At 49.1% G+C, this 26667-nt stretch overlaps 1 protein-coding gene across 5 annotated transcripts in view; it reads left to right on the forward strand.

Annotated features, from left to right (window-relative positions):
* The first annotated feature begins 14 nt into the window (after window positions 1–14).
* The window catches only part of Anks1a (ankyrin repeat and sterile alpha motif domain containing 1A), a 159802-nt gene continuing 133149 nt past the window's right edge, over window positions 15–26667 (forward strand). For all 5 annotated transcript variants that reach the window (XM_075979682.1, XM_075979676.1, XM_075979678.1 and 2 more), the window contains exon 1: window positions 15–317. In XM_075979682.1, the coding sequence (XP_075835797.1) occupies window positions 130–317 (188 nt within the window). In that variant the 5' untranslated portion in view covers window positions 15–129. The remainder of the gene's footprint in view (window positions 318–26667) is intronic.

The following is a 26667-nucleotide window of genomic DNA, read 5'->3' on the forward strand; positions in this document are numbered from 1 at the left end:
CGGGGGAGGGAGAGGGGGTGGCGTCCCCGGCCGGTTTGAGGGGTGCGTTGCCCGGAGACGGAAAGTTTGGGAGCCGCAGCAGGCTCTGCGTGGCCCCGGGTGGGGGTCCGAGGAGCGGCGGCCCTGGGGATGGGGAAGGAGCAGGAGCTGCTGGAGGCGGCCCGCACCGGGCACCTCCCGGCCGTGGAGAAGCTGCTGTCCGGGAAGCGGCTCTCCTCCGGCTTCGGCGGCGGCGGCAGCGGCGGCTCCGGCGGCGGCGGCGGCTCCGGGGGCGGCGGCCTGGGCTCTTCCAGCCACCCGCTCTCCAGTCTGCTGAGGTGAGTGCGTGCGGGGCGGCGCGGGGCGGCGGGGCTCGCAGCCTGGACGGCGCGGGCTCCCTCGAGAGGTCGCGGTTCCAGGGGCGCGCACGGCGCAGGCCAGGGTCTGGCGTCGGCGCTGCGGAGAATGGGGGGAGTGCCCAGGTGGCAGCCCGCGCCGCATGGCACAACCCGGCGTCACCCTCGCCCGCCGTGGGGTGCCAGCTGTCGCGTCTCACAAAAGCGACTTCGGAGCAGCCCGAATTCGCGGAATCCCTCTCACATCCTGCAGGAGCTCCCACGTCGCGCAGAGCCTCGCGACTCCCCTGGAGCACATTCCCCTCTTTTCCTTCTCCCTGGAACTTGGAACGTTCCACCGGGCTGTGCGGGACCCGGCTTTTGTTTGTTTTTAAAATTGCTTCAGCATTTATCGCGCACGAGGTGTTCAGTCTTTGAGCCTCTCCGGCTTGAAGCTCTATTTGTCGTCAATTTCCTTGTAGTCACCCTAGCTGGGTTCGTCCAAGTGGCGTCTGCTCATTTTCAAGGTTGGGAAAGCCTTGTTTAGGAAATCGAGGTGCGTTCAACTTTCTGAGACCTGTTAGACACTTGAATCCGGGGCTGCAAGGGTGGGTCGTCACTCTTTGTCGCTTACAAGGGGTTTGGAACGCTTTGTCAGAGTGCATGAAATGTGTTGGTTCAGCCGCGCTTTCGTAGCAGTTTCTTTTCCTTCCTTGTTCTTTTGAGGTTTTCAAGAAGTGGAAGTTCATTTAGCAGTGGCTTCGTTGGCTTCTGTTCCCTATTAGTTTGTGTACCTTTAGTTTGAGTGAGCTTGGAGAGCTTGGACCCAAGAAACCCAAGGCTCTACGAAACAGTCAGGTATCCAGTACTGAGTACCGACTTACATCTTCTCAGGGAGATTTTAAGAAGCATTCCAGAAGACCCCTCCCCTTCCTTTGGGTAGGAAAAACCCCATTCTGTTGGCTGCGATTTCCCCGGCCCCTTGAACAATACTGGCTCATAGTAGTTGGCAAAATTTGTTGACTAGATAGAAGTCCTGATTGGAGAATGATTGTTGTGTGTGCGATGGAGGCTAGAAGTTGACATTGGTGTCTTCCTCAATTGTTCTCCATCTTCTCTCTTTGAGACTGTGTCGCTCACCAAACCTGGAGTTTGCTGATTGTGCTAGATTGGCTGGCCAGCAAGTCCCAGGGATTCCCCCGTCCCTACCCTCCCAGTACTAAGGTTACAGGCACATACAGCCATGTTGACTTTCCTCCCCTTCCTTTAAACATGGGTGCTAGGGTTCAAATCCAGGGGCTCCTGTTTGCTCTTTATGGACTGAGCCGTCTCCTCAGGAGATCATCCGTCTCTAAATAAATTGGTGGTAGTCCTCACTGTCAGCGGCTGGTGCTTCAGACTAGTGATAGTTTGGAAGTCTGAACCTCAGGGACAGTGTACTTCGGCTGACGTTGATCCACCATGTATAGTGAGAGTGTTCCAGGTAAGCACACCCTGCTCACAGGCACGGAAAGGAGACTTACTTGGTGTTTGTGGGCAATCCCGAGAAGGTCCTGCTTGGGATCTTGAGTAGTTGGGCTCCTTAAATGTAGATAAGAATGGACTGGTACACTATCGCCTTTCCTATTGACAGTCCTCCTCACACCTAGGTTCTCAGTCCCCACATTAGTGCCTGGGGACAGAGAACAGGTTGTCCGAGTTAGGGCTACTACTGCTGCCATGAGACACCGTGACAAAGGCTGCCCGGGGAGGGGAGGGTTTATCTGGCTGACCTTCCACATCCTAGTCATCACCCAAGGGAGTCAGGACAGGAACTCACACAGGACAGGAACCTGGAGGCAGGAGCCGATGCGGATGACATGGAGGGGCTGCTTACTGGCTTGCTCAGCCCGATTTCTTACAGAACCCAGGACCACCAGCCCAGGGGTGGCACCACCCAAAAGGGGCTGGTCCTTCCCTCATCAATCACTAATTATGAAAATACCCTACGATCAGATCTTATTTTCTCAGTCGAGGCTCCCTTCTTTCAGATGCCTCTAGTTTGTGTCAAGTTGGCATGAAAGTAGCCAGTACACAGGTGCTCAGCAAGTAAACATTGGATGCATTTTTTTCTTTCTTTCTTTCCCTCCCTTCCTCCCCCTCCCTCCCTCCCTCCCTCCCTCCCTCCCTCCCTCCCTCCCTCCCTCCTTCCCTCCGTCCCTTCCTCCTTTTTTCCTTTCCTCCTCCTCCTCCTCCTCCTCCTCCTCCTCCTCCTCCTCCTCCTCCTCTTCCTCCTCCTCCTCCTCCTCCTCCTCCTCCACCTCCCCCTCCTCCTCCTCCTCCTCCTCCTCCTGTTTGGACAGTTACTGTGTAGCAGTGGCTGCCCTGGAACTCGCTATGTAGGCCAGAGTGACCTTTAGCTAGCAGAAGTCTGCCTGCCTCTGCACCCCAAGAACTGGGATTAACAGTGCGCACCAGCAGGCTTGTTTTTAATTTCACCTGCAGTTTTGTCATCCTGCAGTTTTGGTGTTGAGAGGTAGGGGAAACTCCGCAGGTTTGGAGGTCCCTCTAATGAACCGATGAGGTCGTGCTTGGAGATTTGCCAGGAGCGCCCTGGCCCCCAGACGACTCTGCTGGAGTACAGACTTCGGCCCTCACATATAGTCAGGTTCCTGCTGGTGTTCCCTCAGACCCCATGAGACGTCGCTGAGAGCTAGCTGCCGTGTCGTTGAACAGGACAGTGAGGTCTGTCGAGCGCAGTGGTTTTGCTTTGGGTTTCCTGCCGATGTTTCCAGTTTCTGCCATGTCAAGCATGCGTGGTGTCTCCCTTCCCTAGAGTCACAGAGCTGCTGGGCTCTCATTGGCTCCTGTGAGTAGTAGAGGCCACAGATGTCCGGAGCTTCCTAATCTCCACTCTGTGGCTTTTAGAGGCAGGGAGGACATTTAGGCCCTTGTTACACAAGGTGTGTCGTTAATTAGGGTGACTGGTTCACCTACTGAAAGAGGTTGAGGCCGTGCGTTTAAATAACCACTAGGTCAGCATGTCCCCCTGCAGGTTTGGAGATGGCAGAGGTGCGTCCCTCGGTATCCAGCCTCTTTCTCTTGCCGGGAACCCTGAGCTGTTATTGGAAGCTGCGGACTCCTAGTTTGGCGTCTTGACTTGTATCAGCAGGCATATCTATCCTTGCTCCTACGTGCTGCGACTGCAGCCTACCTTCCTCTGGCAATTTAAGGAGCTTGTGGCTGCAGTGGATACGGTGTTGCAAATCACGCGTGTTTGTTTCCTCATGTATTTGTGACCCCCCCACCCCCACCCCGTGCATTCCACAAAGGTTTTGTATGTATTCTTTGTGTGTGTTCATGGGGCTGCATGTATGCATATGTGGAAGCCAAGGGTCAACCTTGGATGTCATTATTTTAGGTGCTGGTGGGGAGTAGTGTCTCAGGCTTCTTCTTGTTTCCTTCTCCCCAGCCCTGGGTTTGCAAGCAGACACCGCTAGCACGCCTGATGTTTTTATATGGGTTCTGGGGAATTGAACTTGGGTCCTCATGCCTACAGGGCAAGCACTTTACCATCTGAGCTATCCCCCCAGCCCCTTTAGTATATTCTGAAGATAGAAAATGCTCTCTTTTCTCCCTGCATGCCTTGTCTCTTAGGGAGTCATCTTCTACTTGGGTCTTCACCTCACACAGTCTGCAATGGCTCTCGTATCCACAGATCTTGCCAGCTTTGGGGGGCACGTCCTGTAATATATAGTAGTTCACCGTCCCATCCTTAAATTGCCTCCCTTTCATAGCTCATCTCTTTGGTCTGTTTGCTAGCTAGTTTTTTTGTCAGCTGACACAAGCTGGGGTCATTTGCGAGAAGGGAACCTCAGTTGAAAAAAGTCCTGATTGTTGTAGCCCACTGTGAGCAGCGCTGCTCTGGATGGTATAAGAAAATAGGCTGAGCCAGCCATATGAAACAAGCCAGGAAGTCATGCTCCTCCGTGGCTTCTGCTTCTGTTTGCCATGCCCCTGCCTCGAGTTCCTGCCCCGACTCCCCTCAGTGATGGAGTGTGACCTGAGAGTTGTAAGCTGAAGTGAGCCCTTTCCTCGTTACGTTGCTCTCGGTCCTGGCGCTTATCACAGTCCTAGAGCCCTACCCAAGAACCTGCCACTGTCAAGTTCTCATGCTGCGGTCCTCAGTCACCAAGGGTGTATCTGAAGCGTAGTGTCAAGAAAAAGCATTTATGGACACCGCGTTCCCCCGACTCCCGTGTGTTGACTGTCCCTTATTGCAGCATAGAGCACTAGACTGAAGTCAGTCAGTTGTCTGAATGCACAGTCTGCTGCCACCATGGACTGGTCCCTTGATGTGTAGACGGTAACTACTTTGATCCCTGCTCTCTGTAAGATGAGGATAATATTACGGGCCGTGTAGATGCTGCCTTGGGTAAGAAATTGCACCACAGTTCCTAACACATCCTGTGCAGTCGCTGTGAACTGTCCCCAGCTCATCACGCAGTCTCTCGTGTTGCACTTGTTATGTGCAGATTGTTGTGTGAGACGCGTTTCTTTTTTCTTTCTGTTTTTTTTTGGTTTTTCGAGACAGGGTTTTTCTGTGTATCTCTGGCTGTCCTGGAACGCACGCTGTAGAACATACTGGCCTCGAACTCACAGAGGTCTCTCTGCCTCTGCCTCCAAGTGCTGGGATTAAAGGTGTGCGCCACCACCCAGCGACACATTTCATTTTATTTCATTTATTTTAGAGACAGGGTCTGATGTAGTCAAGGCTGGCTTTGAACTCATAGGTAGCCACAAATGACTGAACTTTTGATTCTCCATCTTCTAAGTCCTGAGTGCTGCTGTATTACAGGTATGTTCAACTGTGCTCCCACTGAGACACATTTTAGTGGTTTCTTTCATGCTTGGTGATCTCTCTCTTCTTTGAGAGGTGGTGGATTAGAAACCTCAATAAGGCGTGGACCCTCTTAGGCAGACATGTAAATGCCATTCGTTAACTGCTTTGTTCCAGGCCAAGCGATTGCTAGATGCAGCACTAACGTATGGTAGCTGCCATGTCAGAGTTGGCCCCTCCCACTGTATGCCCTGCTAGCTTATAGTTTACAGTAGTATAGTATGCCTGGGACAGACCGACAAGATGGAGCGTGCAGCCGAGTGTACACACGTGGCTAACAACCCAACTAACTCGACCAGTGACCCAAACGGCTGTGGATACGGAGGTTTGTAGCTCTCCACACCCGATAGGCCCAAAGCACTATTGCGCTCTATCTTAGTGCTGTCTGAGTTTTAACCATTAACTAATGATTATGTTCAGTAGCTGTTTAGCTTTCTAACCAAAGTGATGCAAATATAATTTTTGCTGCTTTGCTAATGATCAGTAGGTTAGCTAGTTCTCCAAAGTGCTATGCAGATCCTGCACTGCATGGAGTATATTTTGCATGGAACAGGTTCATTTTCTGTTTCCCAGATGCACACCATAGCTTGAGAACTGGGGAAAAGACAGCCGTTAAACTTTGTACTTAGGATGCTTTTAGCTCCAAGCACATAGCAGACATGAAATTTTCCTGAAGTGTAGTTGGCCGTGTTTGGGTTTAGAGTGAAACTACTGACTTCCAAGAAAGCAGCTTATATCTAAGAATACAGTAAGATGTAGGTTAAAAGGCCAAATGTCAGGTGGTGGTGGCACACGCCTTTAATCTCAGCATTTGGGAGGCAGAGGTAGGAGGATCTCTGAGAGTTTGAGGCCAGCCTGGTCTACAAGAGCTACTTCCAGGACAGGCTCCAAAGCTACAGAGAAACTCTGTCTCAAAAAAAAAAAAAAGCCAGTAGGTCATTGCTAAGCCTGTGAGCTGCCTCCTGAGCCATGAATCCGTATACATGAGAGGAAAGGCAAAGTGAGGTGCGTCCAGGGGTCACGTAGAGAGATACAGGTGGTGGTTGTGAAGGAGACTTTGTCACAGCTGAAGAGATCTGAGACTCTATGGACAGTACCAGTAGGTGTAGTTTTCAGTCCCTTACTCTGCCATCTTGTGAAAACAAGCACACAGGGGAAAATACCACAAATGGCGTGAAACATTTTTAGCATCCTAAGAGGAGAACACTGTAAGACGGCAGAATGAGTGATGTGGTGTGATCCTGTGAATTTGCCTGATTTAAGTTCTTGTTCTAGTCAACGCAAAGGCAAACAGGAGAAAGACCCCAAAAGAAAAACAAATAAAACCCACCTTACAAACCAGGACACAGCCATCCCCTAGGGTAGCTGCCCCCCCCCAATCTTTCATTAAACCATCTTCATTTAGAAAGCCTTTTTTAGGGCTGGAGAGATGGCTCAGTGGTTAAGAGCATTGCCTGCTCTTCCAAAGGTCCTGGGTTCAATTCTCAGCAACCACATGGTGGCTCACAACCATCTGTAAAGAGGTCTGGTGCCCTCTTCTGGCCTTCAGGCATACAGACAGAATATTGTATACATAATAATAAATAAATAAATAAATTAAAAAAAAAAAGAAAGCCTTTTTTAGGTGCTAGGGTAACACTGAATCCAGGGTGGCACATATTTTAGGCGGGTGCTCTGCCACACAGCTACAACCCTAGCCAACCATTTTGTAAGGAATTTACAGGAATGTTCTGCCTGTATGTGTGCGCCAATGCATGCCTGCATCTCAGTGGAGGCCAGAAGAGGCTGTCAGATCCTCCAGAGCTGGAGTAACTACGTTCTCTGAAGAACAGCCAATGAATGCTCTTAATGACTGAGCCATCTTTCCAGATCTAAGACCTTCTTAGGATGCTTTTTAAAGAATTTGATCTTTCTTAAGTTTGGAATTGAGGTATCTTAGGGTTTTCTCTACAGGAGAATGGTTACTTTGTTCAAAACAACAAAGAAAAAGGAAAAGGGGTAGCCATCCGGCACTATGTGTTACTTTATATCCAGGATCTTGGCATCCGAATGGCGTGCAGGGCTGGAGTTTGCTGGTGCAGGTCAGGCCTGGGCTTGACTTGGATCTTTGCTTGTCGGAAAGAGAGTCTAGAGAGTTCTACTCTTTGTTTGTTTGGGTTTTCCAGACAGGGTTTCTCTGTTTAGCCTTGGTGGTCCTGGAACTAGTTTTGTTCCAGGCTGACTTCAAATTTAGAGATCCGCCTGCCTCTGCCTCACCAGTGCTGGGTTTAAAGGTGTGCCCCACCACTGCCTGGCTGAGTGTGTCATTCCCCCTTCCCCTTCAGACACTTTCTCTGTACAGTTTTTTTTTTTGTTTATTTTTTTAAAGACAGGGTTTCTCTGTGTAGTTTTGTAGCCTGGCCTGGATTTCGCTCACTCTCTACCAGACTGGCCTCCAAGTCACAGAGCTCTGCCTGCCTCTGCCTCCCGAGTGCTGGGATTTAAGGCGAGCGCCACCTCTTCCCAGCTGAGTGTGTCGGTGAGTAGAATAGTATGTGTAGCAGAATGCGGTTGATGTAATTAATAAGTCTGTGCTCCCCTTTCTCCAAACTCCCCAGCTGAGTTCAGTTTTCACTACATTAGCTCTAGAGCCTTGTGGTGTGAAGTTTGATTTGTGCCCTGGTCAACTTCAGCCTGTTCACTTGTTGGAAGAGCGCAGGGAACAGTGCAGGGACCAGCAGACGTTGTATCCTCTCCAGAAAACCCCTTTCGGTCCCCTTCCTGAGTTGGTTCACCCCAAACAGCTTTGAATTTGGGTTTTTGAGAAGGAAGTTCAGGTCATTTCTGCCCTTGTCCTTGGTAGGAAAATAAATTAGGTTCTGTATCTCGCAGACACCAGGGAAGCCCCCAAAGTGGACTAAAGAGGGCTTGTGTTTGGAAACCGTGCTTCCCGGGGATGAAGGAGCAAGAGCTCCTTTCTGGAGTGTCCTGGGACAATGTTTCCCACATTGATTTCCAAAAGATTATGGGGAGATTTTCTGTGGTGTAGAAAATTATATTGTGTAAAATATGTTGTATCCATAGAACATCCTCAAATAATTTTGGTGTGGTTAGGGTTAGTGGTAGCAACACAAGAAATTATATGGTATGGCTTCCAATTTATCCTTCTCAGTAATTTATAGATCAAGTTCATTTAGTTTACAAATCAAAAAGGAGTTTTGAAAATAAGTCAGTTGTCTGTCTTAAATCCAGCTGTGTCTGCTGGCCCTGCCACCCTAGTTACTGAGCCAGTGGGGCGGATGTGACCTAGGAGGCAGAGCTGCCTTTAGGTTGCTGCCCTGGAGTTCAGGACATCAGTCACAGCTTGTGACTGAGGCAGCTTAGCAAACTTCTCCAAGCTATCTCCTAATAGGGAGAGCCAACCGGACTGGTCTGTCTCTCTAACATCAGATGAGTCGAAACAATATGCAAGGCATGTACAGCCTAGTATGTGTCCAGAGGTTAATAGACCGTGGCTGCTTGATCATCCACGGTGAGCATCATCCAGATGTCGCCACCTTTGATGAGTTGGCCTCGTGAGTCTGCTTGTGAAGGACCTGTCTTTCACTGTTATCACTGTAAACTGATAGGAATTGATATTACAGGCTCCTGATTCTTTCAGAGGGAAGGAATCTCAATCTTCAGCCCACCCCTGACACTGTCGCTCTATGTAGCCCTGGTTATCCTGAAATTATTATGTAGACCAGGCTGGCCTCAAACTCAAAGAGATTCAGCTTCATTTGCCTCCCAAGTTCTGGGTCTAAAGGCGTGTACTTCCATGGCCATCCTAGGAATGTCATTTTTAAAACATCAGAGTGGCAAAGCTAAGCCAGGTCTTCAATCTCTTGCTTAATGTTCGGAATCGCTGGAGCTTTGGGGTTGCAGAGTGTACTGGCTAGTTTTATGTCAGCTTGACACAGGCTGGAGTCATCACCTGAGAAATGCCTCCATCAGATTGGCCTGTGGGCAAGCCTGTGGTGCATTTTCTTGATTGATGGTCAGTATGAGAGGGCCTGACTCACTATGGGTAGTACCCCCCTGGGCAGGTGGTCCTGGGTTGAAATGAGAGCAGGTCGAGGAAGCCAGTAAGCAACACCCCCTTCTCCCCATGGCCTCTGCTTCAGTTCCAGCCCCAATTCCCTGGATGATGGGATGTGACATGGAAGTGCACACGAAGATAAACCCTTTCCTCCCCAAGCTGCTTTTGGTTATGGTGATTATCGCAGCACTAGAGACCATAACTAAGACCTGGGAGAGTGCTGTAAGCCCCTTAGAGGGATTGTGAGTCCCTAGAACAGCGTGACTCCCTGGTGTCTGGTGACTGATCGCATTCTCTGTTACAGGGACAGGGCAGCTGCATTCAGTTGCAGCCGGGTTTGCAGCACAATAGTTGCTGCTGACTGTGGAAATATAATTTCACAGCATTTAAATTGTCGTCTGGTTGTTTGCTTGTTTTTTGTTTTTTTGAGACAAGGTCTCACTGTGTAGCCCTGACTGTCCTGGAATTCACTGGTAGACCAGGCTGTCCTCGAACTCACAGAGATCCATCACATGGACTGTGCCACTGTGCTTGGCTTAGAGCTTGTTTTATTTGGGGGTTGTAGACATCTACCTTGTTGTAGAAAAATGTCAAAAACACAAGAACACACACATACAAATAATAATTCTACCACCTAAAGATGTAATGGTTGTGCTGTTCATACTTGGATTTTTGTGTGTGTGTGTGCAAATCTTTTTTAAAAACGGAAATGACATCATAGATTAGTAACTTGTGTCAAATTTCACATAAGGTGTTATGAAAATGGCCCTGTGTCTGAGTGGTGGTGGTGGTGGCGCATACCTTTACTCTCAGCACTTGAAAGGCAGGTGGATCTCTGTGAGTTCGAGGCTAGGCTTGTAGTAGGAAGGCTGCTCAGCCCCAAAATAATCATACAGAAACTATATTATTTAAATCACCGCTTGGCCCATTAGCTCTAGCTTATTATTAGCTAACACATCTTAATTTAACTCATCTCTATTAATTTGTGTATTGCCATACCAGCTGAAGTTTCAGCTGTCTCCGGCTGGGCTACATGGCTTCTCCTTCACTCCACCTCCTTTCTCCCAGCATTCAGTTTAGTTTTCCCCACCTACCTGAGTTCTGCCCTATCAACAGACCAAGACAGCATACAGAAGGGAATCCCACATCATAAGCTGGTCTACACAGCAAGTTATAGGACAGCCAGGGCTGTTACACAGAGAAACCCTGTCTAGAAAAACAGAGAAACAAAAACCAAGCAAATAAAAAAGTCCCTTCTCTATACTCTTCAGCCTTGTGTTTAGAGCCTTAGTGATATCTGTGGTATTTAGGAACTATCATTTATTTAACCCCCTTCCTCCTGTGAGACATGAGTTTCTTCCTCCTCCTCCTCCTCCTCCTCTTCCTCCTCCTCCTCCTCCTCCTCCTCTTCCTCCTCCTCCTCCTCCTCCTCCTCTTCTTCTTCTTCTTCTTCTTCTTCTTCTTCTTCCCCCTCCTCTTCCTCCTCCTCCTCCTTCTTCCTTCTTTTTTCTAAAGTCACTCTGTAGACCAGGCTGACCTCCAACTCACAGAGATCCTCCTGCCTCTGCCTCCCAAGTGCTGGGAATAAAGCTATATGCCACCACCACCTGGCCTTAAAATTTTTTATTGCATTTCTTTGTGGGGGAGGGGCCAGAGGAAGACTTTCACTCTTGTTTTCCTTTTGAGACAGGCTCTCACTGTTTTGGACTGGAACTTGCTATAGAGACCATGCTGGATTTGAACTCATAGTGATCTGCCTGCCTCTGCCTCCTGTGTGCTGGGAATAAAGATGTATGCTATCATCCTACCTCAGAGAACAACTTGTAAGAGACCCAGAAATAGAGCTCATCAGGCTGTGCCTGGCAGCAAGCGGCTTCACTCACTGAGCCACATCTCTGTCCTGAGGATAGGGTTTTTTTCCCTAAAAAATGTGTGTGTGTGCATGTGTGTGTGTGTGCTTATGCACTTGTGAGAGTTCATGTGTCTCTGCATTTGTAGAGACTAGAGGATGTTGAGAAGTTAAATGATTTAAGAGTTCTGCTTGCTCCTGCAGGGGACCCAGTTCAGTTCTCAGTACTCACACTGGGCAGCTCCCAGCCACTTATAACTCTAGCTCCAGGAGACCCAGCACTGTCTCTGGACTCCAGGACTGCATCCGTGCACATATCCCCACACGGACAGACATGTACTCAGAACTGAAGATAAAAGTGGTTTCTGTTGTTTTGAGAAGAGGATGTTGTTGGCCTGGAGAGATGGCTCAGCCATTAAAGGCTAGGCTCACAACCAAAAATAAAAGAAGAGGATGTTGGGTCCTTGGATCTAGATGTGCAGGAGTTTGTTACAGTAGGTGTGAGGATCTGAACTTCAGTCCTTATGATTAAAATTTTTCTTTTAAAATTACTTTATGTGCATAGGTGTTTTGCTTGCATGTATGTCTGTCACCACATGAATGCCCATAAAGGTCATAAGAGGACATTGTGTCTCTTGGAACTGGAATCACAACCAGTTGTGAGCCATCATGTGGGAACCTGGAATTGAAACTGGGTCCTCTGCAAGAGGAGCAAGTGCTCTTGACAGCTGAGGCATCTCTCCAACCCCTGGTCCTCATGATGATGCATCATGCACTTTCAGCACCAAGTCATCTCTTTAGCCAAACATAGGAGTTTTAGTGGTCAGCTCAGGGCTGGCATGCTGTTCCAAGGCAGATGTTTAGAAGGCTGTGAATAACACATACGTGAAGCTCTGCACTCGCGGTGAGAAGATGTGAACACAGCAGCTCTCCCTCGCTGCTGCTCTAGCTTTTAAACACATGTGCAGCTTCTAAGCTTCCGTGCGGTGGGGCCTATCCTTTGTCATGGCTGCATATTGCTCCTGTCTCTGTTTGGTGGTGGCCAGAAGACCGGGCAAGCCTTTATTGAGTGTTCTCTGAGCGCTGTGTTGTAGGACTAAGTTTGCCAGGCAAGAAGTGTTTGCTCACTAGGATAAGTAATTTTTAAATTACTGTCCCTTAAAATTTTTATTATTTATTTATGGATGGAGACAGGGTCTCTTGTAGCCTCCAACTCCCAGAGCCTGGTCTTGAACTTGTGATCTCCCCCACCTCTAAGTGCTAGGGTTGCAGGCATGTGCCACCATGCCTGGCTCATTTGTCAGTTCTTTTGAGTGTTCGTGAGTTTCGGCTTTGCAGCAGCTGATTCCCTATCACATTTCTTTCAGTTGTATGGAAAGTTTAAAATTTCAGCAATGCTAATTTTGTTAAGAGACACAGTTTACCCCCACCTCTGATGGAACCCAGGATCTCATGCATTCTTGGTAAGCACCCTACAATTGAAGTACAACCCTAGCCTAGGAACCCTTTATTAAATAATAGTGCCCCACACCTTTAATCCCAGCACTCAGGCAGAGAGGCAGGCAGATCTCTGTGAGTTCTAGCAGTCAGGGCTCTGTTACAAGAGAAACCCTCAAAAAGCCAAGCCAAAAACCAGAACAACAGAAACAGTAGAGACGAAGTGGGTTTGTGGTACAGGCTTGTGACCCTAGCTACTGTGGATGTTGAGACAGGAGGATCACGAGTTAAAGACCTGCATAGGCAATTTAGCAAGACCCTGCTCTAAATGAAAAATACGAGAAGGGCTGGGAATGTAGCTCCATGATAGAATGCTTGCCTAGCGTGCCCAGGGCCGAGCGTTCAAGTCCTAGTACCACCCTACCCCAAATCAGAATGACTTAAAAATGGAAGTTGTTCCTCTCGTTTGTGAGAAGGCAGGCAAAGTGGTGCTGTTGATGTGTGTCAGATAACCAGAAAGCAGAGCCCAGTTAACTGGACACAAGGCCTCTGTGGGCACCATCTGCCTGCATCCTAGCCCCGTTCATCCACCGGAACAGCTTTCCCTTGTTTCCCTATATGACCTGAGCAGTCATTGTGATTTCCTTTTCTGTTTCCTTTAAACGTGTTTCATTTCTCAAGTCACTTTTTCTGTAAATTAAACTTTTTACTTATAAAAAGTCCTAGAGCAGGCACGCTTACAGAACTGATCAGCTACTTAACCTGAAAGACTCTTGGATGCCCTAGGGGTTCCTTCTGCATCTTAACTACTTTGTTTTTGTTGAGATATGGTCTCAGGTAGCCTGGCCTGGAACTTACTAGCTGAAGGACTTTGAACTGATCTTCCTGCCTCCACCTTTTGAATGCTGGGATTCCAGGTGTGCACCACCACTCCCAGCTCCAGTTCTGGCTTTATCCCTACTATCAATGTTTTGGTCCTTGGGTCCAACCTTCTTTGGGTGGCCGTCTTCCCCAAGAAGCCAGTGCAGAGCCTGGCCCACCCTGTAGTTTATGGTTGTCAACTCTCCTGACACTGCAGATGGCTGTGTCAGCAGGCGGTGTGAACACATGTGTAAGTGGGTCACCTTTGCACTCACTTGGTTCGGCATCCCTATTTTCTGTTTACTTTTATAGCTTACCTGCTCAATGGTTATTCCCACTTTACAGCTGAAAAGACAAAGGTTTAGAGGGGTTTAAAGTGGCCAGCTCTGGGCCACACAAAAGAGGGCAGAGCTAGGAGTTCCTGCAACTCCCAAACTCTGGATCTGAGCACCTGTTGGAACACTTGGAGAGTTCAGAAAAGCTTTACTTAATTTCCTGTAATAGTTGCTTTTCCATACCTTACTCCGTGCTGCGCCGTTCACCAGCATTAACTCATTTTATCTTTGTAACAGCTCACTGGGGAAGGGCACAAGCAGTGCCACCCAGGTAGCAAGCTGCCAGGAAGTGTGAGGCTTGCTTCTGAACCCAGGCAGACTGGCTCCAGCCTTCTGGCTTAGTTACAAAGCACCTGGGAATTCTTTCTTTTTCCCAAGGCTGGAACACAGCCCCCGTGGAGCGTGTTGATTACGTAAAATTAGATCAGCTCATTTCTTCCTAACCATTGGCCGTTTCTCTGGGATATAGGAAAGTTAATGGAGAGATGTCTTTTTTTTAAAAAAAATACTTATTTATTTATTATGTATACAATGTTCTGTCTGTGTGTATCCCTGCAGGCCAGAAGAGGGCACCAGACCTCATTACAGATGGTTGTGAGCCACCATGTGGTTGCTGGGAATTGAACTCAGGACCTTTGGAAGAGCAGGCAATGCTCTTAACCGCTGAGCCATCTCTCCAGCCCTGGAGAGATGTCTTTAAATGTATGCCAGCTCTCTGGTTCAGAGCATGTGCAGAAGATGCTCTTGTGGCCTTGGAAGAAGGAGAAGCCTCCCATATGCCTCTCTGAGAGGCCTTGGTTTCCTCATGACAGGTTCATGGAGCCATGCATCTTACCTGGGAGAAAAGCCAGACTCCTCTGTCAGGTGAAAGTGGTTAAGGTTTTTGGATTGGTGAAATGCCAGGTACACTGGTGTGGTCAAAGTGAGTGCAGGGAAGTGAGTCTGAACAGCCGGTGAGAAGCCGGAGGCACGCACGCGTGAATGTGTATGTGTACACACGCTCACACCCATGCACCACGTGTGTGCTTGTATGCACGGCTGTGCTCTTGTAGCCACACACTGTTGTGTGCTTCTGCCCAGCTATTGCTTTCTGCTCTCCCTTCTCAGTTCCCACCCGCTGTCCTTAGTGCTTCACAACTGGGTCTTCTTTCTCAAGTAATAGTCTTCAGAAAATGACCTTCAGAGACTCTGGTCTGCCTGGGTCAAATGATGTGGCTAATAGTTGAAGCCTGGGGTTGTGAGATGGGAAATGTTTGCCATAATCCTTGCTGTTTTAGTCTTCAATTCTTCAGTGAGAGCATTAGTGTCCATCTCACTGATGAGATTCAAAGAGGGACTGCGGCCCTCCTCCCCACGTGGCCCTTAGGGTTGTCGTGTGTGGAGCTCACGGCCGGCTCCTGGACTGGTAGAGGAGACTGGCTCAGAGGCTGTGAAGCAGCCCCTGGGTCCTGTATGGTTGGCAGTCGTGGGGCGCGCTATTACTTTACCTAGCAATAAGGACAGCTCAGATGTGGAAATTGGCAGAGAGTCTGAATTTGTCACTTGTAATCTGTTGCTTTCTCCATAATTGTCCATATAAGATCCAGCTGGAGACTCGTTTCCTTGCTAGTCACTCCTCAACTGTTCATTTTGCCATCATTATCAGACACAGAGCAGATTTTCAGAAAGGCGTTTAAGTAAACAGCTCAGTATTTATGGCTTTGCTTTACTGTTTAGCAGTTTTTTCTTTTAAAAGAGTGTTTAAGAAATCAGGCCCAGGGCTTGTGTTCAGATGATAGGGCCTTACTGTTTACTGTAGCCCATGCTGCCCTCTCTGATCCTACTGCCAGCCCCTCAGAGCCGGGGTTACAGGTGTGCACTGTGTCCAAGTAGGAGGGCCGCCCGTGTGCGTGCGTGTGCGTGGAGAGAGACATTCAGAAGCTGTGTAGTTTAACCTTACCATGAACTGCCTGTGTGCTTTAGTACAGGCTGGACTTGAACTTTGAATCATCCTCATAGTCTTCCAAGGCCTAGGAGTGCAGGTTTGTGCCCCTGCACACTGATAACGAGGCTCTTAACATCTTTGCGGTTCACTTACGGAGGGAACATTTGTGCTACAAGTACTTAGCCGCCTCTCATTCTCTCATCAGACGCTTAGGAAAACCTGATGTTTTTGAGTGGCATTTCAGTCATTTAAACATGTCTTTGGTTTCCCAGAGGAACGCGTGTGGTTGTATGATTGTCATGAGTGCTAAAGAGGCAGCGATGAAGCAAACTCCAAAATTGTTTTCGTCAGAAGAGCATAGAAACTGCTTTCTTGTTTTTAAACGTTCTTATTGTGTGTGCATGATGCACACATGCTGCAGTGCATGTGTGGGGTCAGAGGGCATCTTTGTGGAGTCCATTCTTTCAACCTTTATGTGGTTATGGGGCTCAAACCCAGAACTCCAGACCTGTCTCCATGGCCTCAGACTGATTTCTTTATTTTTTAAAGACCTGCTTTAAGAAGGATTTAAATTGTTTGTGTGTGTCTGTGTGTGTCCCCATGCGTGTCCTGTGGGTATGTGCATGTGAGTACAGGTACCCTAAGAGGCCAGAGGCATCCGATCTCCTGAAGCAGAAGTTAGAGACACTTGTGTGCTGCCTGATGTGGATCTAGAAACTGAACTTGAGTCCTCTGGAAGAGCAACCAGCAACTGTGCTGTCTCTCCAGCCCCTAATAATGACTTCTTAAAATGTCTATGTTTACCCGGGCAGTGGTGGTCCATGCCTTTAACCCCAGCACTCGGGAGGCAGAGGAAGGAGGATCTCTTTGAGTTAGAGGCCAGCCTGGTCTACAAGAGCTAGTTCCAGGACAGGCCCCAAAGCTACAGAGAAACCATGTCTCAAAAAACAAAACAAAACAAAACTCTGTTTTCATCTTAATGTTGGTGCTTTCCATTGCTTTGTAATGGATATTAGTTGTCATTTGATACTCAGAACGGGGAGGCAGCGAGGGGCACCAGAACTCTCCTGCTTCTTTTAAATGCTTTTAAAGTTATACCAGTGTGAAGTCACACTGTCATCCTAATACCCAGGAGGAGGTAAAGTCTGGAGCCATCCTAGGCTACATAGGGAATTCCAGGCTAGCCCAAACTACAAAGTAAGACCAGACCCTGCCTCAAAAACACACACAAAAAAGCACTGACTGCTCTTTCAGCGGACCCAGGTTTGATTCCCAACATCCCCCCACAATGGCAGCTCACGACTGTAACCTGAAGGTCCAGGGCATCTGATACCTTCTTTTGATCTCCAAGGACGCCAGGTACATACATAGTACACAGACATACTTGCTAGCAAAAATAAAATGAATCTGAAAAAGTGAACAACAAACCAAAATGCACAAACAGTGGCCTGAGTTTGGGTCTTGCCTTCCCCCTGCCGGCTGACACAGCATCCTTATCTCTTTGTCTCATGTTCATCATCCATAATAATAGAATGTCAGCCAGGTATGGTAGCGTGTGCTGTAATTCCAGGATTTGGGAAGTGGGGGGGTGCAGGATCAAGGTCACCTTTTGCTACCTGGTGAATTCAAGGCCAGCCTGGGCTACGTGAGACTCTATCTCTAAAATAACAAAAACAAATAAAAATAAAAAACCATAACAAACAAACCAAACGGAAAAGGAAGAGCAGTTTTCTGAAGGTTCACTCATGAACTATGTGTGGATGCGTACAGACAGCTAGAACGCAGCAGGGCAGCTGAGAAGTGTTAGTATCTGCACGGAGGAGACCAAGCCTCCTCCTGGGCGCTCAGCCATGCAGTTGTGGGGGTAAATTGTCGGTCCTGAGGAGTGCGGAGGAGGAGGTGGCAGCTGGGCGCGGAGATAGTCTGGAAGTCCTTTCTCGGCCTTGCAGTTTCTCTCAGGATCCAGAGCGCTGAGAAGGTTGGGTGGAGGCGGGAGGGGAACTGCTGTGGTGAAAGTGGAGAGGCTGGAATAGGCCAGACCTGTTTGCCCAGTTGGCGCCATGAGGCCCCTGCACAGTCAGTTAAGGTGAGGCTGCTGGGTCGGCTGGCAGCTGATTGGCCAGGCTTGAATGCTGGGCCTCAAGGAGTATAGACTTTGGGAGAGAACTGAGGAATTATAGTAGTCCAGAAACTCATGTAGTCTCAGCAGGACTGTAGGGTCCTTTGGTCCCCTTTGTTGGGAAAGATACAGTGTAATCAAGTGATTATGGATCTAGTACCTTTGTGAAGTAACTTTTATTCACTGCAGTGTTATATTAAGTAAAGAAACTTCTCAGTGCCGTTGGGTCATCACGAGGCAATTAGTGTTGCACTAGTCTGTGTGCTGCTGCCCTGGGTGTGTGTCTACTAACGGGCTCAGGCCCAGTCACTGCACAGTGTGTGTGCACTAGTCTGTGTGCTGCTGCCCTGGGTGTGTGTCTACTAACGGGCTCAGGCCCAGTCACCGCACAGTGTGTGTGCACTAGTCTGTGTGCTGCTGCCCTGGGTGTGTGTCTACTAACGGGCTCAGGCCCAGTCACTGCACAGTGTGGCCTTGGCTTCCAGCCTTTGTTAGTTTGTTTGTTTCACTGTGTAGCCCTGGCTTTCCTGGAGCTCACTCTGTAGACCAGGTTGGCCTCATACTTACAGAGATCCACCTGCCTCTGCCTCCTGAGTGCTGGCATTAAAGGCGTGCACTACCCAGCTTACTTTTAAAAATGTATTCATTTATTTATTTTAATGTGTATGGGTGTTTTGCATGTATGCCTGGTGCTCTCACAGGCCAGAGGACATTGGATCCCTTGGAACTGGAGTTACAGATGGTTGTGTGTTGTGGGAGCTGCGGGCTTCTCCTGGCTACCTGGTTAGCTTATGCCCCAAAATAACAACACACAAACTGTATTCTTTTAAGCACTGCTTGGCCCATTAGCTCTAGCCCTTACTGGCTAACTCTCACATCCCGATCAACCCATCTCTAATAATCTATATAGCATCAGTCTTACCGGGAAAGATTCAGCATGTCTGACCTGGTGGCGTGCTTCATCACGTCTGCCCCCAGAGAGGAGAGCATGGCGTCTGAGCTCACTTCCTCTTCCTCCCAGCATTCTGTTCTGTTTACTCCACCCACCTATGTTCTAACCTATAAAATGGGCCAAGGCAGTTTCTTTATTAGCCAATGACCTTCCTCCATCAGTTGTGAACCTCTAAGTTAGTGCATGGAGACCCTGAGTCCTCTGGAAGAAGACGCAGTGCCCTTAACCACCAAGCCATATCTGCAGCCCATTAGCCTTGTTCTTTATGCTTTCTCCCGGCTCCAGGTGCATCTCAGTATACAGCACTTGCCTAATGCGCAAGGTTTGCTGTGCAGTGCTGCTAAAGGAAAGAAGTATGAGTGGGATTGAATGCATGAGCGCTGCAGGCTCAGGTCTATATGTTCTTACCCCTGAGTGTCTCTGTGTGCTCACTGGTACATTCCAACACCCAAGCCCAGAGTATCCCTTCCTGAGGAAGCTACTGTCTTGCCGTCTGGCACTGGGGAGTCTCTAGAAACATGTCCTATTGCTCCACCGTGTGCAGCATGGTTGGATGGGGAAGGGAAAGGCCTGTGCCAACACATTCCCAGATGCATGTCGAGCTTCCGAGAAAACCCATCCCAGGCCTATATAACTGTTCAAGCTCATCCCGCCAAGACTTCTCCATCGCACCCCGTTCTGTGTCCTGAGCTGGCTTAAAGCCATCCATGGTCCACCTGGGGCTAATAGCAGTAGTTAGCACCCGAGCCACGTTTCTACATGCATTTAAGTGATCAGAACGCGGGCTACCCTCTGGGGAAGGTGGGGGAATTGTGCTGGTTTGGAGCCAAAGGACAATTGGCAGTTTTTTCATTTAATGAGTGCCTTGCCTGTGCCAGCTCACCTTGTTGGCTAAGGAGTTAGAGAGAGAAAAGACGTTTCCGTTCAGCCATCTGATCATCTGCTGGCAGAGCGAACAGGCAATAAGCCTGCGGTGAGTGCTGTGCATGGAAGGATACTGAGGGCTTTCCAGAAACCAAGGATGAGCTTCCCTCCCAGGACAGGAAGGCTATGGAGCTGTGCAGGCCGAGGAGGGGAAAACCAGAGCTGCCTCAGGCTAGAGAAGAGCAGGGCACATTGAGGCAGTCCTGTCTGCACCTGCGGAGGATGTGAGAGCAAGGCCTGAGCCTTGGAGTAGATAGCTGGGCAGGTAGCAGCGTTAGGTGGCCACGTTAAGATGCTGGCTTTTACAGCAATAAATGATGGGAGCCAACTCAACATGTTAGGGAGATCAGTTCATTTTTTTTTAAAAATGAATTTGTGGACTAGGGGTTGCAAAATGATAAATACCCTGATGGAGCAGGAAGAAGGCAAGTGAGAGCATCAGAAGATGGAATGGACAGGACACTGTGACTGTTGGTTAGCATTGAGAAGCTCCTCTGTCCTGTGTCTTAGCATCAGGTGTGAATCTGCAGAGTGGGACTATATGGAAGGAGTGGATTTTTGTGGGTCATACGTGAAACAAAATGCTTTTCCTTCTTGGGGGGCAGTTCTTGCTTTCAGACACCTCAGTTTGTGTGACGTGCGTGGGAGTTTGTAGCTAAGGCCTAGAGTTGAATGATGACTTTTTGTTTTGTTTTGTTTGAGACTGAGTCTGGCTGGCCTCGAACTCACAGAGGTGATCCAAGTGCTGGGATCAAAGGCATGCGTACCACGCCAGTTCATGCAGCTTAATGATAACTTTTGCAAACAGACAAATGAGTCGGTTTCTACTTATTCTTTGTTATGGCAGCACGGCTATCTTCCAGTGGCTAGTCCACAGAGAAGCCCTGTGAACCCTTGTGCCAAGTGGGAGCCAGCAAAGGAGGCCCACCTTCCTTCTTTGCTCACTGATACACAAAAAGCCCAGTCAGCGCTTCTTGTGAACCAGCTTAGCATATGGATTCTGAGCGTTTGTAAGACTTAAAGCTCGCTCTGCCTTCTCTTTGTCTGAGCTGTGCTGGGATGGCTCCTTCCTCACACACAGGAGAACAGCGGGGTGGGGGTGGGAGTGGGGTGCCATTGGCTATCATGGCCCGTGCTTCCACCCTCATGTTGGACTGCCACTCATAAGGACTGTGCAGGTGGCACCGAGGACGTCTAGAAAAGGCAGACGGGGGCTGCAGAGATGATTGGATGAAGAGCACTTCCTGCTTTATAGAGTACCTGGCAGCTCTGGGACTGTCTGGAGCCTTTGGCCTCTGTGGGTGCCTTCTTGTGCCCCCCCCATATGTAATTTTAAAAAAATCTTGAAGACCAAACCCAAAAACTAGTTTTAATTTTAAAAAGAAAGAAAATAGGCAGACCAAGTTCCCAGGGCTTTGTGATTGGTGATTGATTGCACTCTCCTGCAGAGCAGACATTAGATCAGAGGGAGCACTCTCCTGCAGAGCAGACATTAGATCAGAGGGAGCACTCTCCTGCTGAGCTGACATTAGATCAGAGGGAGCACTCTCCTGCTGAGCTGACATTAGATCAGAGGGAGCACTCTCCTGCAGAGCAGACATTAGGTCAGAGGGAGCACTCTCCTGCAGAGCAGACATTAGGTCAGAGGGAGCACTCTCCTGCAGAGCAGACATTAGGTCAGAGGGAGCACTCTCCTGCAGAGCAGACATTAGGTCAGAGGGAGCACTCTCCTGCAGAGCAGACATTAGATCAGAGGGAGCCCTCTCCTGGTGAGCAGACATTAGATCAGAGGGAGCACTCTCCTGCAGAGCAGACATTAGGTCAGAGGGAGCACTCTCCTGCTGAGCTGACATTAGATCAGAGGGAGCACTCTCCTGCAGAGCAGACATTAGATCAGAGGGAGCACTCTCCTGTAGAGCTGACATTAGGTCAGAGAGAGCATTTTCCTACAGAGCAGACATTAGGCCAGAGGGAGCACTCTCCTGCTGAGCTGACACTAGGTCAGAGGGAGCACTCTCCTGCAGAGCAGACATTAGGTCAGAGGGAGCACTCTCCTGCAGAGCAGACATTAGGTCAGAGGGAGCACTCTCCTGCAGAGCAGACATTAGGTCAGAGGGAGCACTCTCCTGCAGAGCAGACATTAGGCCAGAGGGAGCACTCTCCTGCTGAGCTGACACTAGGTCAGAGGGAGCACTCTCCTGCAGAGCAGACATTAGGTCAGAGGGAGCACTCTCCTGCAGAGCAGACATTAGGTCAGAGGGAGCACTCTCCTGCAGAGCAGACATTAGGTCAGAGGGAGCACTCTCCTGCAGAGCAGACATTAGGTCAGAGGGAGCACTCTCCTGCAGAGCAGACATTAGGCCAGAGGGAGCACTCTCCTGCAGAGCAGACATTAGGTCAGAGGGAGCACTCTCCTGCAGAGCAGACATTAGGTCAGAGGGAGCACTCTCCTGCTGAGCTGACACTAGGTCAGAGGGAGCACTCTCCTGCAGAGCAGACATTAGGTCAGAGGGAGCACTCTCCTGTAGAGCAGACATTAGGTCAGAGGGAGCACTCTCCTGCTGAGCTGACATTAGGTCAGAGGGAGCACTCTCCTGCTGAGCTGACACTAGGTCAGAGGGAGCACTCTCCTGTAGAGCAGACATTAGATCAGAGGGAGCACTCTCCTGCAGAGCAGACATTAGGTCAGAGGGAGCACTCTCCTGCTGAGCTGACACTAGGTTAAAGGGAGCACTCTCCTGTAGAGCTGACATTGGATAGAGCTGACATTGGATAAGAGGGAGCACTCTCCTGCTGAGCTGACATTAGATAAGAGGGAGCACTAGGAAGACCACTTTGATGCCGTGGTTAGAGTACCATTGACAAGAACATGATATATTTTGGACTGAGAAATTAATTTTGAGTAACATTTTTGCTTCTTCATGTATATGCATGTGTGTTCATGTGCGTGTGGAAACCAGGAGTTAATGTTAATTTTCTTCCTCATCTGTAACCCAGACTGGCCTTGAACTCATGTTCCTCCTGCCTCAGCCTCTTTGCTGCTAGGACTGCAGGCTTGTATACCGTGTTTGGCCCTTCTTTGCCTATCTGGCGTGTAGCAGTGAGGTGCTGGTGATTACATACAAACCCTTCTCCTGTGGCCTATTGCCTACTGTGTGACGCCTCTTTACTGACCTCCATGTGACTCACTATGGCTGGTTTCCTCTCCTGTACTTTGTAAAGGGCACTGGCTTCTGCAGAGGGGAATTTACCATTTCTTTAAATGTTTTAATGTATTTCTGTGTGTGTTGGGACCTGTCCTCAGACCCAGACGCAGAACCATGGATCATTGAGTAGCTGTGCTTAAGTGATACTTTTCCCCAGCCAGGCCTTTAACCTCAGCACTTGGGAGGCAGGGGCAGGTGGATCTCTGAGTTCCAGGCCAGACAGCCAAGGCTACACAGAGAAACCCTGTCTCAAAAAACAAAAGGGAAAAAAAGTCTTCCTTTCTTCAGGGCTGGAGAGATGGCTCCGCAGTTAAGGGCCCTTGTTCTTACAGAGAACCTGGGTTTGATTCCCAGCGCTCATATGGTGGCTCCCAACCACCTGTAACTCCAGTCCCAGAAGGTAACAGTGCCCTCTTGTGTCCTCCATAGGCAGCAGGTGTGCTCATGGTGCTGTGTACACGTATACAAGTCAGTGAAATACTCACACAAATGAAATACAACCGCCCCAAGACGCAACAGTGTTAATGAAAGGCTCACACACTGTCTGAGGAAATAGTCATCGTGTAGCGAGTCACTTGCTGCATGTGGAGTGATGTGGTTGTCACCCTTTCCTTTCTATGGTGGTTCGTGTTTGCAGTGCTGAAATGCTAGGCAAGCACTGTCATGGATCCGCACCTCCAGCCTCACCGTGTTCTCTGCCATTAATTAGGGAGTTCGTCAGCCTTTTCTAAGAGTGAGAAAGGGACAGATTCAAGGGTTTTGCTTTTTAAAAGTTCTGACCAATGCCGGGTTGGCCAGGAAGTGAGAAACAACGTGCGCTGTCTGTCTCCTGTGCTCGCGTCTCCCCTCCCGCGCGTCTCCCCTCCCGTGCAGTGACTGTGCTTATTCGGAAAGGCCCTCTTTCCCGTCACAGCTGGGCTCAGCTTCTTAAGAGCTTTAGGAGGAGACTGCCCTCAATGAAGTGAGACCTTGGCACTCTACCATGGCACTGCGTGCAGGCCCATCCCAAGGCTCCCAGTTCCCCACACTCGGTTGTGTGGTTGCTTCTTCCTGGCAGTTTTGTGGAGGTTTTTGGGAGCAGCAGTGAGAGAGGCAGAGCTGTCTGTGGGAGGAGAATGTGACTTAGAAATATTGCCTAACAAAAACTGTCATCTGCATGACCTCAGACATTGCTTCATGTATCTGATTTTCAAACATGGCTTATGTATTATGTGTGAGTGTATGGGGTCAGCGTGAGTCTGGAAGCCAGAGGAAAGCTTGGTCGAGTTGGTCTTCTCCTTTCTCCTTTTTGTGCATTCTGCACATTGAACTCGGTTGTCGGGCTTGCTCATCAAGCAGCTTTACCTGTCAAGCCATCCTGATGGTCCCTTTAGTCATATCTTTACAGCTGTGAGGTGGTACTGCGTTTTACTCTAAAGTGGAATTTTTGTCATATCATATATGTAGAGTCCTTCTGTTTGAAGCAAGGAGTATTAACTATTCACATATTGGGTGCCCTGCCTATCAGATATTTTCATTATGACTCATTACAGTAGCAAAATTACAGTTTTGAAGTAGCAATGAAGTAATTTTATGGTTGAGGTCACCACAGCATAAGGAACTATACTAGAGGGTTGAAACATTAGGAAGGCTGAGAACCACTGCTCTAGGGTATAAACAAATGGGTTTACTTCATATATTCTTGTCCCTGTGGCAATGCACACTTAGGAAATTCTCAGTCCTGGTTAGCACTGTGGCCTGCCTTGCATGGTGTGTGTGTGTGTGTGTGTGTGTGTGTGTGTGCGCGCGCGCGCGCGTGTGTTGTATTGTGCATGGAGACATTTGTCCTATAGCACTCATCTGGATTTAGTAATATATTGTGGTTGCCAGCTTGTACAGTGGTGTTTCTTCTTTCTTTTCAGGCAGGGTCTTGCTGTGTAGGAGGCGAGCCAGCTTGTTTGTCCCGGCTGCCTGGAACCAAAATAATCACACAGAAACTGTATTCATTAAATCACTGCTTGGCTCAATAGCTCTGGCTTCTTATTGGCTAACTCTTACATATTAGTTTAACCCATTTCTATTAATCTGTGTATTGCCACGAGGCTGTGGCTTACCAGGTAAAATTCCTAGCATCTGTCTCTGGTAGCTCCATAGCTTCTCCCCCAACTCCATCCTTCTTTCTCCCAGCATTCAGTCCAGTTCTCCCTGCCTAATTAAGTTCTGCCCTATCAACAGGCCAAGGCAGTTTCTTTATTCATTAACGGTAATCACAGCACATAGAGGGGACTCCCACATCATTGCTGTGTAGCCTGGGCAGGCCAGAACTCTCCTGCAGTCTCCCTCCCAAGTGCTGGGATTACAGGGGCCGTGTCCCTTACAGTCCCAAGATTTCCAGAGGCTTTTCTCTTTACGGAACTTGAGGGATGAAGCTATAGAAATGAAGCAGCGGTGTAGAGAGGTGGCTCATGGCTGAAGTGCTTGCTGTGATGGCATGGTGACCAGATTCAGATGCTCAGCACCCGTCCTGTGAGGGATGCAGAGGCAGAAGAGCATAGATCTCACTGGCCAGCTAGTCTACCCAGTTGGCTCCAGGTTAAGTGAGGGGTCCTTTCTCAAAAGTAGTAGGGTGAGGGAGAATTGGTCTCTGGTGTACACACACTCACGTGAACGCATGCGAAAGAAATTGTGAAAATGAAAGAGGAGCTTGCTGTGCTTTTGTGCTGAGGTCGGCCAGCTGGGCTCTGGACTCTGCCTTGTCTCTCTTCTGCCCGGGGACCACCACAAGGCTGAGCCAGTTATCCTGTCCTGGCCTCTGAGAGAAAGTACTGGTTCTGCATCCGGGAACCTCGGGATCTAGGGGACAGGCAGTGTGTCTGTGGGAGGGAAACTGGGCATGGAGTCCTGAAGTGTGAGGCAAGTCTGGGCCACAGCACGCTTATTGTTGCTACTGTTTGTCTTTCCAGACAGGGTTTCTCTGTGCGGCCCTGGCTGTCCTGGATCTCGCTCTGTAGACCAAACTGGTCTCAAATTCAGAGATCTGCCTGCCTCTGCCTCCCGAGTGCTGGGATTAAAGGTGTGCGCCACCATGCCTGGTTCTAGTGTGTTTTTTTTTAATTTATTTATTTATTAAAGATCTCTGTCTCTTCCCCGCCACCGCCTCCCGTTTCCCTCCCCCTCCCCCAATCAAGTCCCCCTCCCTCCTCAGCCCGAAGAGCAATCAGGGTTCCCTGCCCTGTGGAAAGTCCAAGGAACCCCCACCTCCATCCAGTTCTAGTAAGGTGAGCATCCAAACTGCCTAGGCTCCTACAAAGCCAGTACGTGCAGTAGGATCTGAAACCCATTGCCATTGTTCTTGAGTTCTCAGTAGTCCTCATTGTCTGCTATGTTCAGTGAGTCTGGTTTTATCCCAGGCTTTTTCAGACCCAGGCCAGCTGGCCTTGGTGAGTTCCCAATAGAACATCCCCATTGTCTCAGTGTGTGGGTGCACCCCTTGCAGTCCTGAGTTCCTTGCTCGTGCTCTCTCTCCTGCTCCTGATTTGGACCTTGAGATTTCTGTCTGGTGCTCCAATGTGGGTCTCTGTCTCTGTCTCCTTTCATTGCCTGATAAAGGTTAATATTCAGGAGGATGCCTATATGTTTTTCTTTGGGTTCTCCTTATTTAGCTTTAACTTGCATTTGTTAATTTATGCATTGTATATGGGTACAGGCATGCCATGGCATGCAGGTGGAGGGCAGAGGAAAATTCTCTTTCAGCATGTGGAACCCAAGGACCAGCCTCAGTCGGCAGGTGTGGGAGCACACACCTTTACCTGTGAGCCTTTCATCACAGCG

The sequence above is a fragment of the Microtus pennsylvanicus genome, chromosome 7 (genome assembly GCF_037038515.1).
Source record: "Microtus pennsylvanicus isolate mMicPen1 chromosome 7, mMicPen1.hap1, whole genome shotgun sequence".
NCBI lineage: Eukaryota > Metazoa > Chordata > Mammalia > Rodentia > Cricetidae > Microtus > Microtus pennsylvanicus.